We start from the raw sequence: 19,588 nt of genomic DNA, 5'->3' as shown, positions 1-19,588 counted from the left end.
TATATCTATGTACAGTGAAATATGTCTATATTTGCATAGGTATCTGTATATATGTGTATATCTATATATAGTGAAACATGTATATTTGTATATGTGTATGCATATATAGACGTACACACGAGGGTTTGTCAAAAAGCTTGTGGAAAAATAGAATCGAAAAATAATACAAATCTTTCCAGGAACTTTTTGAAGTGTCCTCATGCATAGTGAATAGCATGTAACATGTGTTCTAACTAACACCAACAATAATGACTTGCCTTGCAATAATCAACCTGAACCTTCCCATCATCTGTTACTGGTAAAGAAGAGGGTCCTTCCTTCACTGTGACATTGCATGTGTGAGGATTTATTAAACTCTTGAAAGTTGATGGCCTTTTATATCACTATGCTCCGAAGTGAGGTGGTCCTTGCATAACTTCAGATGGTGGAGGAAATGACACCCTTGATCGTGGCCTCACATTTGCCGAGGAATGAATTAACGCCACCCTTTACACTTTCTTATCATCTGTCTGCACTGGCGTTGGGGATACTCATGCAAATCCCATCCTCTGGTCCATTGACATGAGTCTAGAAACTTTGGCGACAACAGACCTCTCCGTACATTGCAAACCTTATCCCCCAACCCCACCCCAAGGGGAGAAACTGTTGAGCTCTTGCTCAAGCCTTTAGGTGATAAAATAGAGAACTGGTCCAATTTCAAGGCCAGGACGGGGTTCCCTTGGGCCAGTGCCACTCCGGGACGTGTGCTGGTGATGAAGAGAGCAGACTTGGCTGCGGGCAGTAGGGCTAACAGTTACCGGCTCTCTCTTCCGTCCTGTTTTTCTCTGTCGCATTGGCAAGACAGGCCAGAGGACGGACAGCAGAGCTGAAGCCAGGGCTTCCAGAGCACATTCTCCAGGGACAGCTGGTTGGGGACCTCTGGCAGGGTCTTGGAGTGGTTGTCTGCAGCTTCCTGCATGACCTGAAGGATGGCATGGAAGTGGGGCTGGGTTGTCGGAGTTAATGGGTTTCTCTCCCTCGGATCTTTGGAAATATCAAAGAGTAAAGGTGGGTCGTGGTGGGTGATGAAATCCCCGAAACAGAAGCACACGTGCGTGGAAAAGCACCCATTGGCGCCCTCGGGGGTGAACTTGGGCGTGAAGAAGAAAGCTTTCCAGATGGACGTGCCTGCAGTTACAAGGACAGAAATGGTGTTAGGTGCAAAGCGTCCTTATGTTGATTACAAATGAGAAAATAACACAGAAACAATGCCATCCTGTGCTTGAAGGCTGGAGACTTATCATTCAATACTGGATGACATGTATACAGTCCTCACACTTAAGGCCCCAAAAGGTGAGAGCTCCAGGATAAGAAATGATGCATAACTATTTAACAGCCAAAAAACTAAAGGAATAAGAAGAAATGGATATAGCGATGGCTACTAAGATGTCAAGTTAGACATATTAAGACCATGACATTTTCCTTTTATCCAGGAAATCTCTTTCCCTGGTCCCTTTTCCCAGTCCTCAATTTATTAGGCAATGCTGCACTGGCAAGAAAGGGGAAAGGCTATCAATTGTTTGAGCACAGAACTCACACAGGACTGTCATTTAAGTTTAATAAACTTTATAGCTTGGAAATGGACAGCAGCCACTCTGCAAATGAATATTGACTAGCATATTCTAAGCGCCTGGCACTGCCATCTCTCGCCCTCCGACTTCAACTTTTTAAACCTGCAACCTGTATTTTTCTTGCAAATAACTGGTAGAACTGTGGAAGGCACAATGTTAGCATGCGCAGAAGAGATTACAAAGCCACACGTGGATGCACTCCCACCGATAGCCACCAGAACAATCTCAGACACGATAGGACCTCAGTTTGGGGAATGTCCAAAAATATCAAACCGAAATTTAAATGAGGCTAGGAGGAGGGGTGGGGAGGGGCTGCAAATGGGTCACAGAGATGATCTTTCTGGAGTGAAGAAAATTCTAAAATTAGATTGTGACTAGGGTTGCACACCTCTGTAAACTCACCCAAAGTCTTCGGGTTGGAATTTCAGTGCTTGCAAATGACATCTTAATAAAGCCTTTAAAGAACCCAAATTAGGTGAATGCATTGACATTAGAGTAAGATGGTTAGTTTTTATAATGTATGTTCCATGTTTCATTCAACCCCTCAATACTAAAATTTCTAGGAAAAACTGATTTACAAACAAATGAATAATTATGCAATGACTGATGTCTTCCCTGTTTATTGGACAGTGTTACGACTTTCTGAGGAGGTGACAGAGGACTAAATATGTTTCCTGGGTATGAAAAACAGAGAATTTAAATGCACAAACCAACTAGAATTAGGTGCGGAATGTGAATAACCTTTTCCGCACGATCCTTATAGCTTTTCACATAAAACGTAAGACATTCCCAAGCACGACACACTGACTCAAGTCGCTCTGATAATTTGCGTGAATCATGACAGTGGAGACTTCTTTAATTACAGGTATTTTGTGATCAACTGGCAAAAATACAAAATTAATTAATGGAATCAATTTAATATAGTCACTGCTGTCTGCACTGTTCCCCAATAACCCCTGACTTCAGACTAAGCTCTTCATGGGAAGTCAGCCTCTGTGTGAGTGAGCGTGTGTGTGTGTTTCTGTTTTTGTTTTTAAGAAGCTGAAATATAGTGCAAACAAGGTGAATATGTGACGGATGAATATATTAAGGAGGATTCATAATGAGATGCCTGCCATCAGTGGCGTAGCTGATTCTGGGAGAAGCAGGACATGACATGTGTTACTTCACACGAGCTGAGTGCACCTGCCTTTTAAAGATAAGGTCAGGCTGACTGCAGACGCGCTAGGCTGCAGGAGGAATTTCGGGACTTGGTTAACCATCTCCAGCCGAGTTTCAAAAGGCAGTGAATAACCTTCAGATTCTTTATCGGCTCTTCACATCCCGCTTTCTTCCTGGGTACGAGAGGTTTCCTTTAGAAGACTTTCAGCAGCGACGTGCTAACAGAGCCCGCCGTCTGCAGCCACTTAGCATCTGTCGCCAGGGTCAGCCGAGAGGAAACCGTTATGGAGACAAGTGAGCCAGGAAGCCCCTTTCAGTCCCGCCCAAACGCTGCAAATCTGGAGGGCGTTTTGAACTTGACATTCCAGTCAAGTGTCGGTGTGTCGAAAACCCCAAGAGAGTGCAGGCTCCTGGAACAGATGCATGAGAAGGGCCTATATTTTTCACTTGCTCTTGAAAGCTGCTCTCTAGGTTTGTGTTACTGCTGCCGTGGCGCGCTGTTTCCCAGACGTGCGTGGACTGGACAATCAATAGGCCGCAGGCACCACCCGGGAGTGGCGGTGGTGTGGCTCGGTGGTTTGTGCAAGTGCAGCATGAAAAATTCATTTTTCTGAAGAATTATTTAGGAGGCACTAGGATCATTTGCCTTTTTATCTTGTAATCTGAATTTTTAAAAAACTTTTAATTAAAAGATTGATAGTTGGGTCTCTCTACTGTTTCTCTGGACCTCTTTGGGTTTGCTCGAACAAGGAAAATAACTGTGTTTCATGGTACATAGGCTCACGAGACACGAAGCCTTCCTTCAGGACGTCGTTCTGTTATTTGTTAGGAACCCAGCAATCGAAAGGTGTCATTTCAAAGGTGAAGAGAAAATCCCAGTCATCTGATAATACAGGAGGCACCTGATGTCACTTTACATTCTTAATAGGTACATTTAGTCCCGTATTCCAAAATTAGTTTCATAAGTTACAGATTTCTCCATGCACCAGAAAAATGCTGGATATTTTAAAGAATGTTTTTTCACTATTTTTAAAAATCCTGTGTACTTGTTGATGGGGAGAACTCAAAAGAAAAACAACTGTTTGTTTCTTAGCTCTGTAACAGGAACTTAGACTCACTTATAACCAAGATCCAACAACCCAGGAAGAAGTTTTTAAATTTTATGTACGGAATGCAGAAAAATTAAGGTGGATACATTTTTTTGTTTTTGTTTTTAAGTACAAGGGGTCTTCTGAAAGTTCATGGAAAGATTCACATTACCTTTCAATTCTATTTTTCAATGCACTTTTAGAATGACTCATATTTTAAGTGGTGATGATGACACTAATTCTAAGGCTTAAGAAATGCTCCCGAAAGTTAAGACAGCTGTCACAATTCATGGTGAAAGACGTGAGTGACACAGTGTATCTGGAGGACTGCTATGTCACTACGGTAGAACATAATGCTTTGGAAATTCACACCCATCTGGGGAAACATATTTTTATGCAAAATCACCACTGAAAAATGTGACTCGATTCATGAGAGAAGAAAGTTTAAGGTCGTACGACGAAAAGGCAAACAGAATTTAGGTGACAAAAGCTTGATGCCTAAGCAGAATGCTAACTCGGCCTTCTACACATAGGATTCGAGCACATCTACTTAACTAACATTAGGATAAGCTACGGGATGAGCTACCCAAAGAGGATTTTGGGATTCCCTGGGGATCTGAGCGGCTTCTGTTCCTGGAACAGGAAGAGCTGTTGGGGTTTTCATTACTTCAGGTTACAGGAAGTTGGAGTCCTAAGGTCGGTTGAAGAGGAACCCCCCAAATGGGCACACGTGGTCCCCCAAAATGGAGAGAGAGGCTGCCAAGCTCATCTGGCAACACCGCTGCTTTCCTGAAAAGAAGGGGGATGATTCTTCAAACCTGAACTATAGCTATATTCTAAAACTTTAAAAATCAATATTAGTATCCTGTGCACACTTCCTCTTGAACTTTTGGTGTCACGCTACCCTCTGTTTACAAATTCTACCAACGATCCCCAGAACAGCATCCTCAGAGCATCATTTTGTTGTTATCCTGACTTTCCCAAGTGCTTCTGGCCACCTGTGATGACACAGGAGTCTCACGTAGCACCAGAACATCATATTTGGCAGCACTATGGAGCTCAGGAGATCCAGACCCCAGGACACTCTGAATCTCCAACCATCTGCCGTGCAGAAGTCTTAGGGCCATCGTGTGAGAGAAAACAAAGTCAGACTCAGAAGGCTCGTCTTGCACAAGCACCGACATCGCACCCCAGGAACGATCAGAAACATCCCGCAAAGCTACTGCACCAACTTGGCCCATTGCTAGCTCAGGGTGTCTAAAGGAAGGTGCCCCCAACCTAGAACTTGGATGCCATGGAAAGAAGATTGCTCCTCTTTCCTGGAGACAAGGAAACCCTGTGTAATCCACTTGCTCCGGCACATTATCCAACTTCCTTGCACTTAGGGGAGGCAGCGTGGCCAGTTCTGTCCAAATGTGAGCAGAACGTGATGCGTCTTTTCCAGACCAAAGCACAGAAGAGCCGTCTCTTCTGCTGGCCACGTTCTGGAGGATGGGGCCTCTGTTAGTGTCCCTGAGTGACTTGGGATGGCTGAGCCCCTCCTCCTTGATCCCCACCTCCATACTATTGGCAGGCACTGGATACACAGCAGTGGTTTTAACCAGGGGACATTTGGCCACATTGGGAGATAAATTTGGTTGTCACAGCTGGAGTGGGGCAGAAGTGCTCCCGGTACCTAGAAGGGAGAGTCCAGGCATGCTGCTAAGCCTCTGAGGGTGCACAGGGCAGCCTCCACAACAGAGAAGGATCTGGCCCCAAATGTCTACAGGACCCGACCATTGTACAGAAGGAATAAGAATAAACCTTCACTGGTCCGAGCCCCTGAAATTTCAGGAGAGACAGAGAGAGAGAACACTGGCCAGAGGGTAGGGCTCAGTCCTCCGCTGCCTCAGTTAAGGGGAGTCTGTAAATCTGGGTATCAACAGTTTAGGTCTAAGTCCCAGCTCTGCAATTTCTAGACACGACCCTGGCTTCTCTGTGTCTCAGTCTACTCCTCTGTTAAATGAGGATAATAGTTCCTGCCTGGTGGTGTTGCTTAGAGGATTAAAAATCCGTCCCTCTATGCAAAGCTCTCAGAAGAGTGCACACTGTAAGGTCTACATGTGAGTTAACTGGGGACATAAAGCTGCAGGCAATCTAAGCACAAAACACATGGGTTTCCATCTGCTTTTAAATCTGTTGCTACTGTAATCCACGTCTTAAGACATTTCGTTTCCCTGCTAAGGATTCTTAAAGAGTACGGAAAACTAAATTTAAATGCCTTTAACACATTGGCTCTTAATGTACCGCTCAGATTTAGACTTCCCTTGATGAATGCTGTTCAACCGCTAGCCTTGGCAAGACTTGTTTTGCATGCTCGGAGGATTACGTGTGTATATCCTGTAAGCCATACACAGGTATTTTGGGCTTCAGTCTTGGCAGTGTTTCTCAATATATTGCCATCTTAAAGCATTTCAAGAAGCACTTTGAATACGGTCTTATTTTTCCATTGTGAAGGACCCACAGCCTAGGGAACAAGGCTTGTCCCTCAGTAAGTTTACAGAAACACTGACATCATCTATCGAAGAGATGTCAGAAAATCCATCCTGTGGTCCCAGGCCCGTGATGACCTCCTTAGTCCCGCAATACGCATAAAGATCATTCAGTAGTTTCCTATATCCTCAGCCAGCCACCCACACCAACATCCCAAATCTTTGGCTGAGCCCCAAAGATCTTACAAGTGAACCCCCACCTGGAGCCACGATAGATCACCTGTGTCTTCTAAGTCAATACGCACAAATGATCCCAAAGCACCGTGGGCACCAGCCCTCTTTCTGACCCCAAGGCTCATTCCTACCTGTTCTCTAAAGCCCAGACCTGTAACTAGTTGGCACTGGGCTGATGCATTATATAGATCGAGTTCTGCTGCTCCCTGCAGGGGGCTGCACTGGAACTCACAATACAAAAACAGGGAGAAGGAAGAGGAAGTGGCTCAGGGGCCAAGAGCACCTGCTTCAGAGCTGGGCAGGTTTGAGAGCAATCCCAGGTCCCCCAACTGATGCTTGAGTTTCCTCGGACAAAATACTCCCTCTAAGCCTCAGCTTTTGCATATTGGAGGATAGAAATACAGAAACTGTTACAAAGGGGTGTGTGTGATGTATACGAAACTCCTGTCCTTCCCTTCCTTGCCTCTGAATATTGAACTCTTACCCACCCTTCAAAGCCCTGCCACGTTTGCTCCTCCACGAGCCTGTCCCAATTCCCAGCTGGAAGTCACCAGTTTTCCTCTGTGCCTCTCACCAGTGTTCACCACTCGCCCAGACCTTGAGGTCTGTCACTGTCTGTGGTCTCACTTCTCTTTCAACAATTGTATCTCCCGCATCGTAGATGGGTGGTACTTAGTGCCTTACATATGACACACAGCCGATAAAAATGTGTTGGGTAAATTTTAAAAATGGAAGAGATGATGGAGATTAGCAGGAAGGGACTGAAAGAGAGCAAAAAAGCCAGCTGTCACCATGGCACTGACAGGAAGCCTTGGACATTCCACTTTCTGTCCACAGGTGCCCGAAGGTGCTGGGGAACGGCATCTGGAAATGGCAGATGTGTGGGGAAGGAATTCAAAGAGGGGGAAGTACATTTGCAGCCCTGGCATCTCTTGTCCAAAAACAGGCGGTCTTCAGGAATTCATATGACGAGCATAGTCCCTGTGCCTCCAGAAAGACTGTCCAAGGAGAGCCATAAGGGTGGACGTGGGGTCAGCTGAGAGGCTGCGGGTCAGGGACAGAGCCTGGGGAGGGAAGACTGGAGCTGCCAACCCCGAGGACGGCCACACTTAGGGGCCGAGAGGCCACAGGCAAATCCCGGGAATAGTCCACGGAGATGCTGAGACACATGGTTACGTGGAGGAATCGTCTTGTCATCGTGTGTAAAAGGATGTATCATCTTAGGTGAAGATGTTCCAGTTAATGGGGGACAAGACTGAAAGCAGATGCTGTTGGTTGCGAATCTCAACTTTGCCTTCTACTCTGTCACTGTATGTCAAAGACGTGACTTTCCACACTGCTGTCTCCCTGTCCATCAACGGGAGAAATAACGCTGGGAGAGACTGCCTGCTGGTCTCCCGGTCTTCCACAGTCTTCGAGAGCTCACCTGGGTGTGTGGACACCCGTGAAAAAGGCTCCACTTCTCAGCCTCCCTGGAAGCTAGTTGTGCACAGGGGACCGACCAGCTTCTGGACTTTGGGATTTAACTGAGAGAGTTCAGATATCCTCCTTGGGAAGATATGCCCTGTCTCTCCTCATCTTTTCTATCCAACCCACCAGCTTGGTGTTCTTAGGGTGGATGCCAGCATCATTTCCTCACAAAGGTGAAGCTGCCACCTTGCACAGGTGTGGAGAGAGAGTTTGGAGGATTCCGCACCCCGGAGTCTTTGTGGACCATCCAACTCCAGACGTCACTCAGTCACTCATGAGATGGGGATACAAACTTCTCTGTCAGGTTGGCTACTGTTCCTTTTTTCTTGTCTGCTACTCGCAGCCAAATCTGATGCTTTTAATCAGGAGGATGAAATGAGACATAGAAGGCAACACTTAGCAGAGTATCTGGACGGTGGGAAGGATGCCAGAAATGCAAGGGATTGTTATTGTCAAATGTCTCCAGAAAACAGAGAAGGGTCCCAAAGAAAATATGACACATGTCAAGAATAAGAGTTCAACAGAGGGAAAAGTCTACAACCACCTAGGAAACACTTTTGTTCGGAAGATACAAAGAAAGGAGAACACAAATAATTGTTGATCCTTACACATCTTGGTTAGAACTAAACGTCTCTGTAGAAAATGCTAGGTCTGGCAGCCGAAGAAAGTAGATCAGGAGCAGGGGAGAGACATGCAAGAAGATAAGGAGGAAAAACCATGACACCGCCACACTGAAGCCAGAGCACAGAGACGTGCCGAATGCTGCAGAAAATCAATGAAATGGCAGGACTGAGAACATGAGAAAAGACCAGAAATGACCTGTGGTCAAGAGCGTGGAATAAGCTGGTTGCTGACCTAAGATTGAAGAATGTGAAAAACACATTTTTTAAAACTTAAAAAAATGCGTTTGGTATTCAAGAAAGATGATTCAATTTTGGTTTATTTTGTCTTTATAAGGAAGTGAGTTTGCATTGTGGCAAATTGACAAGAGTAACTTATATTCACCCATGGTATTAATCTCATCTTAGGTCAGACATATGAAAAGTTAGTCGAAAAGTGCATGTCTATCTCAAACACTGTCTAAGACTGTCTATAATGCAATATGAAGTTCCGTATGAAAAATATATGTTTAATAGACTACATTGGAGGAAACAAAATCTATTTAGGAGTTGTTTTTGTTTTGTTTTGTTTTTCCCATTAAAGGAAATGAGTAGTCGGGGAAGTTAAGCCTGTCCCTGATGTGTCTGCAGGTGGTTATGATATAAAATAAATTAAGTAGAGATTTTGCAAGTTCAGGAAAACCTTCTCCAGCCTCCTAAATCATTCTTGCTGGTGGCCAACGCATGTCCACCTCAACACACCACCCTCCCACGCTGCTGCAGTGATGCGTGCACACGCTTCACCTCACTACTGGGTTCGTAGGTGTGCAAAAGAATTAATGGATGAAAGCCTGAAAGGTCAAAAGCTTGTGGGATGCTGCATTGGGTTGAGGTATTAAAAAAAGAAATCCTAAGATTTAAAATACGTCCTTGAAATGGTTTGCATATATATGCTTTTCTTAACTGCCAAAGTGATGGTAGGGTGAGAGTATGTCCTTGGTAAGGTAAGCTGAAGTGTGGGAAAGTACCTGGTGAGCTTAAATTTGCAAATGTTGCATCAGCCTCAATATTTTATTTCTGACCTTTTAGGTCCTATTTCTGGTGATCAGAGGAGGAAGGACATCCAACAAGTTCCCACCAAAATTATTAATGACGATGAAAACTAGGTAGAGACTTTCTTATGCTGGTTAACTCATGAGACATGGCAGCTGTTATTAGAATCTTCTCTTTGGTGAAATTAATTTTTTAATTGAATGAAAAATTTTAAATCGTAAACAACGTATTTTTTCCTTTCTTGCCACAGTAATGTTTTTATTTTAAACCACTACATATCTTCGATTTTGAAAAGAAGGAAACTTTTTGAGGGTCGGAGATGAACACATTACTTTAGAAGGAATTCTATTATCTCATGGCTTTTTGTTGCTATTTTTTAATGAAGATTTTTTTTTTTTAATCTAGGAAAAAAAGTTGCCAACAAATGAATTGAAAACACAGCGGGATTTACGAGGCCCTGCTGGGTCAGCGTGAGTCTCCGCCAGTGTCCGTTCCTCTGAACTAATTTTTGTAGCTTCCTGGAGAGCATGTTTCCTCCCAAAAGCATAACATTTCCAATACAGTAGTTCCTCTCTCCTCCACAGTTTTGCTTTCCACGGATTCAGTTACTCACAGTCCAAAAATATTAAATGGAAAATTCCAGAAATAAACAATTCGTAAGTGTTAAATGTTAGGTCACAATGCCTACATCACTCATGTCACGTCCTCTCATCAGGTAGGTGTTTTACCATCTCACATCATCACGAGAAGGAAGCCTACAGTACAATAAGAGACCACCTTCACATAACTTATTACACGATATTGTTATAATTGTTCTATTTTATTATTAGTTACTGTTGTTCATCTTTTACTGTGCCTAACTAATAAATTAAACTTAACCACAGGTATGTATGTATAGGAAAAAACAGTGTATACCGGTTTCAGTACTGCCTGAGGTTTTAGGTATCCACTTGGGTCTTGGAATGTATCTCTTGGGGATAAGGGGGCACTATTGTACAAGTGGCATTTTTTTTTTTCTATATCATGTTAAGATTCCATAAATGTTTGCAGAAAATGCTTTAAACTATTAATTATATACTATATTGCACTTTAGTCCAGAATATGCCCACAGCCAGCCCACGGATTTTCGTATGTCCAGCTGGTTTGGGGGCTCACACATTAATGTGAGCATTTATTTTAGAAACTATATTCATCAGATTGAAAATCTGCAACAGAATTCTGGAGCCAAGTAACTACCTACCTTCTAAGATAAATTTCCTGTATAAAATCAAGTTGTCATTGCATTGAATTTTTAAAAACATTGATTCACATGTCAAAAGTTAAAGCCAAAATTTTTCACACACATTGGACAGTAAATTTTAACTCAAAATTCCCATTTTAAAGCAAGAAAGTTACCCATGTTATAATAATGCCTTCCATGAGTTCTATTAAAATACAAAAGAGATAATGACGCTGCATCATGATTAAATTATGTCCAATTGCAGAGACAAGTAAACTATAGAGAAGATATTGTGTGTGAAAGTTAAAGGGGATTCATGTTTTAAAAAGGTGGAAATGGAATCCTAGCTCAAAGTTTTTTGAAAACAGGAATTTAATGAGTCTGCAATATTTAGGCCTCCAACTAATCAGGAAGAATGGTAATTGGATCTTAAAAACATTTCCAGTCAGTTCTAGTTTGTTGGTGTCAATGAACTGCTGGTAATTAGCTCTCTGAGGCAGGAGCAAACCTGGATCTGTTGTGTTTGCCAATTGCTATGGTGTAAACACTGCCAACATGGCCAAATGCAAACTAACCATGATTTAACAGCCTACATGTCATTGCCTGTTGCTAAGCTCCCATACTAAATTTCTCTCTTTTCTTTTTGATAATGTATTTTGAGGTCTGGTGGCAACCCCCTTATCCCTAAGACTTATGGAAAGTGTTCCACATACTCCAGGGATTATCAACAATCTCCTACCAAAGTAGATCTGAGGTGACCTAAGGAGACTCACTCAACTAGTACTTGTTTAACGTCTGTCTTCCCCAGTTGACAGGAAGCTCCATACAGATGAGAGTCACATTTTCCTTGTGCATCCCTGTATTCCCAGAACTCTGCCCAGTTAGCAGCACATAGTGCTCTGGGATGTGAAAAACTCCTGGGCTCAGAATTTCGTCTGTTTTACTCACTGACAGATGCCTGGGCTAGTGCGGTACATTGCACATACTAGGAGTTCATTTGTAAGAAAAAAAATGAATAAGCAAAAGACTGAATAACTAAACACTAAGCCATGTATGGAAAGCCACAACAGCAAACATGGCTACTGAGTTTCAGATACAATCTGATGAGTAAATCATAAATGATTCATAAAATCCATGGATTACTAAGACCCTTTGGCTAGATGAATGATTCCAGCCTTACAGATATTGTGATTTCTTCTTGTATGTTGCTGGTTCAAGGTAGAAGAGTTTAAGGAAATGCATTAAGAGAAAATGCTACTCGTGTCTGTCTAAGAAGCACATTTTATCCCAGGGCCAGCTGCCTGTCAGAAACTGGGTCTTGCTTTTCTCACTTACTCCTATTTTCTGTTCTCTTTCTGTCCCTTTTTCTTTTCTCTTCCACGTAATGTGTTTCTCCAGCCTCCCATCCAATACATGCTTTTGGCTTCTCTGACAGAGGTTCTGGTTGTATAAAAATGCAATCTGCCAAGGTCCAGGACGTGATATCATACATCTTTAAACACCCTGGATGCACAGAAACTTTGTTCTTTCCACCCCTCACAGGCTCCATATAAAAAGAAATTAGGTGTAGCACAGCTCTCATTTATCAGAGGGCTTGGACCTAAATGCTGTAAATTGATCTAAAAAAGAAAGAGTATCTCTACAGAGACTAGGAATTGCACACACACTGATGAGGTACATGGATAGAATCCTTCCAGGTCTAGAACCCTAAGCCCATGTTTTTCTTGTTTTTTGTTTGTTTGTTTGTTTGTTGTTTTGTTTTGGTTTTTTTGACTTCTAGAACATATCAGCAGGAAGCTGTCCAGACTTAAAGTAGAAACTTCATGGCGTGACCTTGGTATGATTTCTGTGGCTAATGGAAAGGTTGTAATTTTCCACTTTAAACATAACAGAGAAGCTGCTCTCTAAATCATAAGACTTTGGTAAATTGGCTGGGTGAGTAGGGTTGGGAGAGAGACGAGTGGGAGGACAGAGTGAGAATCACCTCAGTTTAAGGAGCCAGCAGCTGGGGGTTTCCACATGCCCCGGGGAAGTCGAGCCTTTAGGAGCAAAACCCCAAAGCACCCTACAGAGAAGGGGAATTTTATTTCACCTCTGAAGAGGACACGGAATGTCCAACCTCAGTCTCTACTTCTAGAATGTACCAGAGTTGTTTAAATTGCTGGATTTCCATAGACCTCAGGCATCTCAGTGATATGAACATTCTTGCAATTCTAACTTACAAGGATATAAAAGTCTGAAATCTATAACCACCCTTAGGATTACAACTCAGTTCTGTTTGTTCCTTTATACTTGTTAGAAACACCATTGCAAAACTGGTATCACTACATCCAAATTAGATCCTGTTACAGTGCGCCCCTTAAAGAACAACAGGTTTGGGAAATGTGATAACATCAACTTTGCTTTAAATACCTCAATCTAGCAAATGTACATGAGTGACAAAAGACAGACTTAATGAGTCATGATCTGCTATCTTTGAGGCTGTATAAAGAAAGTCTGGTAAATATTTAAGAGCCATTCATTCATTCATTCTCTTTTGATCAGCATGACCAAGGTGATGCTTTGAGAGGAGGCGGAGGAGCTGGTGGCTCATTGTGCTCTTGGAAGGACTGATTAGCACCCTCCAGGAAGGAGAAGGCAGGAGGGCCTTCCAGGTAGAGAAACCTGTAAGATGCAAAGAACACTGGGGCCATTTGGCTGAAACTCAGTGAAGAGGATGTGCCAAGAAATGATGCTCTGTAGCTGTGGAAGCCATGAAGGAGGGGACCACAGTGCCCTGCTGGGAAATGGGAGCTTCCTCTGCCAGGAAGGAGGAGCCATTGGTGGCATTCAGGTGCACAAACGACATGGTCCCATGATATCTTACCTGGACGACTATGTGACCAGAAAGGTAAAGAGGAGACAGGAGGAAGGGGGAAAAGAGGACAGAGCAAAGCTTGATTGTACTTTTAGGCATCTGTTCGCCTCTTTCTAGCAAAGCCATCTTTTAAGTTCATCTATTAACCCAGCGTGGATTGCACAAATGAGAAGAATGGAAAAAAGTCTGTCTACTCACTGTTTCGCGGGTGCCAGCGCACGGCGTTCAAGTAGGCGTTGCAGTAATGGAAGAGAAACTCGTGATCAGAGCGTTGGCGTTTCCCTTGCAGCAGAGGCATCAGATCATGCCCGTCGATGATCCTGTGTGATAAATTGGGCATCAGGGTGGGGAGTGCACCTCATCATCCTTGCACTAAAATACCCTGACTTCTGAACCAATGAGAGCAGGAAGGAGCTATGTCATCGTGATTAAGTATCTGACACACAAACGACTAACGAACCCCAACTGGGCACCACGTGGGACACATGGATCCCAGCTCTGTTTCTGTACTTATCCCATTAAATCTCCAAAGAGCAGCATGACTTGGGACAACCGTCACCCCCACGGTAGATGTAAGGAGACAGACACACAGAAAGCTTAAGTAATTTATCCAAGGTCACAGTGCTAGTAAAAGCCAATGGGATCGAAACCTAGGCAATCTGGCATTCATGCTCTCAATTACTCTCCCTACTGCTTCTCCTGAACCCAATTTTCTGTCTATTACCTTGCCAAATGGAAAATTATTCATGACCTATAAGTCTGTTGAAAACAAGAGTACCTGACATTTGGGTTAAAAAAGATACTATATAGCTTGGGGCAACTTGAATGAAGTACAGTTCAATGAAAGCAAATTTCTCAGTCATAATCAATTATTTGTAAATATTAATAATATTAATTGCCCTGGAGATGGACTGTTCCCCAATAAAACTCTATCTCCTCTCCCACTTGGGTATCTAACTAGGCAAGAAGGGGAACTTTCCAGATTGCAAATAATAGACGTACAAACTGATGATGAGCAGAATAAGATTTCTTGGGGTTTCTGTAGAGGGAAAAAGCCTAAAATTTTGTTTTGAGTTAAACATAGATTAACAGCTCCTTGAGAAACTGAAGTCATAGATACCATTAGGGGCTGCCATTAGAACAAAGGGCAAGAGCTCTTTGAAAGAGGTAAATCATTTATCTTGAGGGTTTTCTTTCTCTGATTAGAAATACTATACCCTTGTCATCTCTTATTATAAGGCATTTAGAAATGGGAAGATTAACATGGCTCTATAATTTGGGTAAGCGTGCTTAAGAGGTCCCCTGTCCCTGGGGTTTTTTCTTTGGTTTATTTTGGTGTTGCTAAAAATCCATAATGTAATTATAGCCTTGCTGCTTAGCACTTCTCTGGCCTTAATGCTTGTTATTAATCATGTACTCCCCAGAAGGCCGAGGGCTGAAAATATTCTATTATCATAAGTTAAAAATAAGAACAAAAGACAGGCTTGGCTCCCTTCCCAAACCTACGTTCCTGTTCCCCATGAGCGGAAGAGAAAGAAACGTGGTAGAGACAGTTCCATTCAGACGCAGCGTGTTCTCTGAAAACCTGTTTCCATCCTGACATGGCAGCTCTTGTATTTCATGCTTTCAAATCCCTTTCAAGAAAGGCTCAGGCCTTCATGATGTGAGGTCCTGAAGAGGGTGGTAAGAAAAGTAGAGGAGAAAGGGAAAGGTGCGCAGGCATGAGTGTAAGACCATCAGAAGCCCCCAATGGCGAAACAAGATCTGAAGGCGAGAGACGGGACAGAGGGCTTCGATTCCTCTCTGTCACCTCTAATCCAAGAGGACAGAGGGTCTTTCCATCTTCCCAAAAGCAAGATGGAATCTCCAGTTTGTGGACAAACACACCTCCACCTTTAGTTCTTGAATATATATATATATATATATTTTTAATTTTCACTCGCCAATACTGCACACATTCCACATGAGACTTAAGAATGTGGGAGAAGGAGCTGCTTTCTTAAGATCCATATTTGATACCTAAAATTGGTCATGATAATTAGAGGAAGGATTTAATTAAAAAATAAGACTCGAAAATCTTACGTATTTTTTTCTTTATTATAAGCAAAATATTTGAGGTTCTTTTTTTTTTTTTTTTTCTTTTTTAAGTGGGGAGCAAACTCTATTCTGCAAACTTCTTTTTTTTTTTTTTTCCGATGCAGAGACTCTTTTTTAAAAAATATCTTACACCTAATGTGTTCTTTTCTGGAAGCAGGCAATAAATCACGCTGCTATGGAAAGCCACCATTTCACGGTGCTGCAGAAATATGGCCTCTCAAGGGAAGCTCATTTCTGCCATAAAAAGAAATCAAAAGTGACCCTATTGAGCTAAACTTTTATGTGGTGTCTAAGCTACGAAAATACTTGGGATTGTGTTAAACCACGTGTACGATTCACAGGGAATGATAACCCGGCGGGTAGCCCAATCCGATTCATGCTGCTAGTATGGAAACATTTTTATAATGTCATGATGTGGGGAAGATGGGCTGACCCACTTTCAAAGTGACACAAACACTGCTGTCCTCTGTGGAACTAGTCTGATGAGAGTTTTCCTGCAGACCCACTCAGGGGTTCATAGCACCTTTGCACACACAGACAACGCTGTAAAATTGGATGTGTTCTCTCGTAGCATCCTCTTGACTCTTGGTGGAAAAGGTGTTCACGTGGGATTGTTTTTAACTTGGAAGGTGAGATTATTCTCTTTTGGTTCCTGACTGACAATGATGCCACATTAACAATTTGTTTCCAAGCACCGTCATTTCAGAATTTCAGGTCCACTTAAATAGCATGATGACTTTCACATCATCGGAAACAGCAAGTTCTAGAAAACTGTATCTACCTCATTGCTCTGCTGTGCTCTCTCTCAGCTCTGAGCCTTTGAACACACCCGTCTTCCTACCTGGAATGTACTTCCCACCTGCCCTTTGTCTGGCCAACTTTGAGAATGACTGAGGCAATCACAAGAGGAGGAAAAGGTCTGGGGAGATACAGAAGGGCAGGTCTTGGGGACTGATAGAGAGGCTACTTTGGGGGCACAGTGTCGGTAAATTACCTGTGCAATATTAAAAATAAAGTGATTTTCCATATAGAAAGTAATAGTTATGGAGGCATTTTTAGGAGAAAGTACCTGTATCGGTAATAGTCAAAAGAGAATCCTAAGTATCCAGAAAGGTATTCTCACAAATTAAATACGTTCATATTTGTAAACATTCAACACTCAGCTTATTTGGATATTTTTTCTGAAAATGCACAGGGTGAAAGCCATTGGCTGTTCTTTCGATAACCAAGCAACTGACTGCAAATGAATCAGTGAAGTGTGTGTGAAGGAAAGATTCACTGCCGGAGGGAAGTCTCACAGAGGTGCACCATGGGGTCAAATTAGAGAATTCTCAGTGCAGCATTTAGACTGTAAGGCAGACATCTCTCCTGCACATCCCTGGACCACCTCTCCTTTTACTTAAGTAGAAACCCTGGATCTAAGGGCTTCTGATCTCCCACCAAGCTTTGACTGGTCAGGACTAGACCCCAAATGTCTCTTGAGAATTACAGCATTATACTAGAAGTATGGGGATCCACTGAACAGAAATTTTCTCCTTCTGACCTAAGATGCAGAAAGAAGGGAAGGCACCTTGTTAAGTGCTTGTCAAACAGCGTGGGTCCAATCCTCTAAATAACTTTCCTGTCCTAAGAAATGTAAATTTAATATTTTTTCTAGTAAGAAATGGAGAAAGCTGGTTTCTAACAACATTAGTTGGAAAGAGTTAATACTATTTTTGAAAGGGTAGAGATCTGTGTATCACATATATAGATGGACATAGATATGAGGATATTATTGAAAAGTTTTGATGGGATTTCCCATTATAACAACATTTTCCTTAAAAGAGCAGTAATAAATTTTAGAGCAGGATTTCTCAACCTTAGCACTACTGATATATAGGGTCAGATAATTCATTATTACAGGGGATGCCCTGTGCATTGCAGGGTGTTTAGAAACATCGTCTTGGCTTCTATCCACTAGATCCCAGTATTACCCTGAGCAGAGATGATCAAAAATGTCTCCAGGCATTGATAAATAGCCCCCAAGGGGAACAGTCACCACTGGGCGAGAACCACTACATTTGATATTTAAAGCCTCCAGGACAAACACATAAGAATGTTACTGCACCTGGTTTGTAACATGCTTTATATAAGAAATTGTGTGATAGTTTTATTCCCACAAGGTGCTTGGAAGCAGACTGTTGTTTTCTAATCTATGCTGTCTCTAGATTATGAAGGCATTTTATAGCTAGTCTAGTGCCAGGATCTGATATCAATGTGACTCAGGCCAGCAAGCATCACTGAGGTGCATAAAAAGGAATCAGCAACAGAGAAGGGACTTTTCCTCACAGAGAATGCATTCTACTGACTGCAGAAGTTCACGCACACAATACTTGGCTCTACCCAAGAGGGAGGCCGTTTCCTTCCTCGATGAGCATTTATAAGAAACACAGATACACCCCCACCAGCCTCAGACTGCAGCTGACAGGAGGCAGCCACAGTGAGATTTCCTGCTATGGATTTTCACCTTTGCCTCTGAATTTTTTCCTTACCTTGTCTTTCCCCGACTGGGCAAAAAAACCATTGAAAGACATTATGAAAGTGAAGAGCAGTGGCGATTTTAATATTATGGGCCATGAGAGAAAAATGTAATGAATGAGATTGCATGAATGCTCTGTTTTAGCTACTGGAGGAAGTATTAAGTTTTATTCCAACGGTAAGAACTAGGGCCCAGGAGTACATAAAATCGAGAGTGAGGTTTTTGGCTTTACATAAGAAAAGACTTTCTTTGAATTACTACTGCCAAGTTCTCTGTCGCTAGAGTGGAAAAAAAAGAGTTTGGAGTAGAAGATCCTAATAATACCCTTTAGCCTTCAGATTTTATGATTCTACAAGCCTGGGCTTGTGGAAGAGAAAAGAACGATCATCTCTCTCTCTCTCTCTCTCTCTCTCTCTCTCTCCCCCCCCCTTATATCTTACTGCACCCTCTCAGTATGGTAGGCGAAACAGACATAGCACATATTAATGCATTCTCTATGCTACACTTTACATGCACAAATGTCGTTAATCCTTACGTCCCTGTAAAATCAGTGCTGTTATTTCAACACTCAGCCTGCTGCAGAGACAAGACTTTGAACTCAAGTGGTGCGGCTCTAGAATCCCTGCTCTTATCTTGCACCAGAAAGTCTCCAAGTGTGGTCCAGAGACTCTTTCAGGAGGTCTGCGAGGCCAAGGTTCTTTTCACGATAATAGAAAGATGTTCTCTGTCTTTTTCACAACCACTCTTTCAGAAGCATACAGTAGACTTTGCCAGCGTCCCCATGGTGACCTACAGATGACACCACCACTGTGTTGGACAAGGAATGGGTGTTGGGTGCTTTTGAATTTTAAAAAACTTTCAGTTTTCATTGCTAAAATGAAAACATCGATAGAACCCACATAAACAAAAGATCATTGGGGTCTTTAATCACTGAAAAATATAAAGGGGTCGTCTTGAGACCACAAAGTTTGAGAAGGACTAAATTCTCGACACTTTCTCGTGTGTGTGTGTGCATGTGTGTGTGCGGAGGCGCGTACATCTACCGCAGAACCTTGAAAGCAATAAGGGGAAATAATAAAACAAGCTTGAAAACAATGGGAGGGGAGAAAGCCTATCCATGGGCTTGCTTTGGTGGAGATGTTTTTGGCTTTGATCCCCCTTTCCTCTTATTTCCCTGGCAGCCAAATTTAAACAAGATTTGCAGCTGCCTG

General features: G+C 42.7%; 1 protein-coding gene across 1 annotated transcript in view; it reads right to left on the bottom strand.

The window, feature by feature from the left end:
• Window positions 1-792: 792 nt before the first annotated feature.
• STS (steroid sulfatase) overlaps window positions 793-19,588 on the bottom strand; it is a 77,020-nt gene continuing 58,224 nt past the window's right edge. Inside the window, exons 8-9 of the mRNA XM_063084104.1 lie at window positions 13,961-14,082; window positions 793-1,167 (exon numbers count right to left, since the gene is read on the bottom strand). Of these exons, the coding sequence (XP_062940174.1) occupies window positions 794-1,167; window positions 13,961-14,082 (496 nt within the window). The 3' untranslated portion in view covers window position 793. The remainder of the gene's footprint in view (window positions 1,168-13,960; window positions 14,083-19,588) is intronic.

This window comes from Cynocephalus volans, chromosome X (assembly GCF_027409185.1).
Source record: "Cynocephalus volans isolate mCynVol1 chromosome X, mCynVol1.pri, whole genome shotgun sequence".
NCBI lineage: Eukaryota > Metazoa > Chordata > Mammalia > Dermoptera > Cynocephalidae > Cynocephalus > Cynocephalus volans.
Note: the sequence above shows the minus strand (reverse complement) of the source record. Positions and strands in the feature narration are given on the sequence as shown.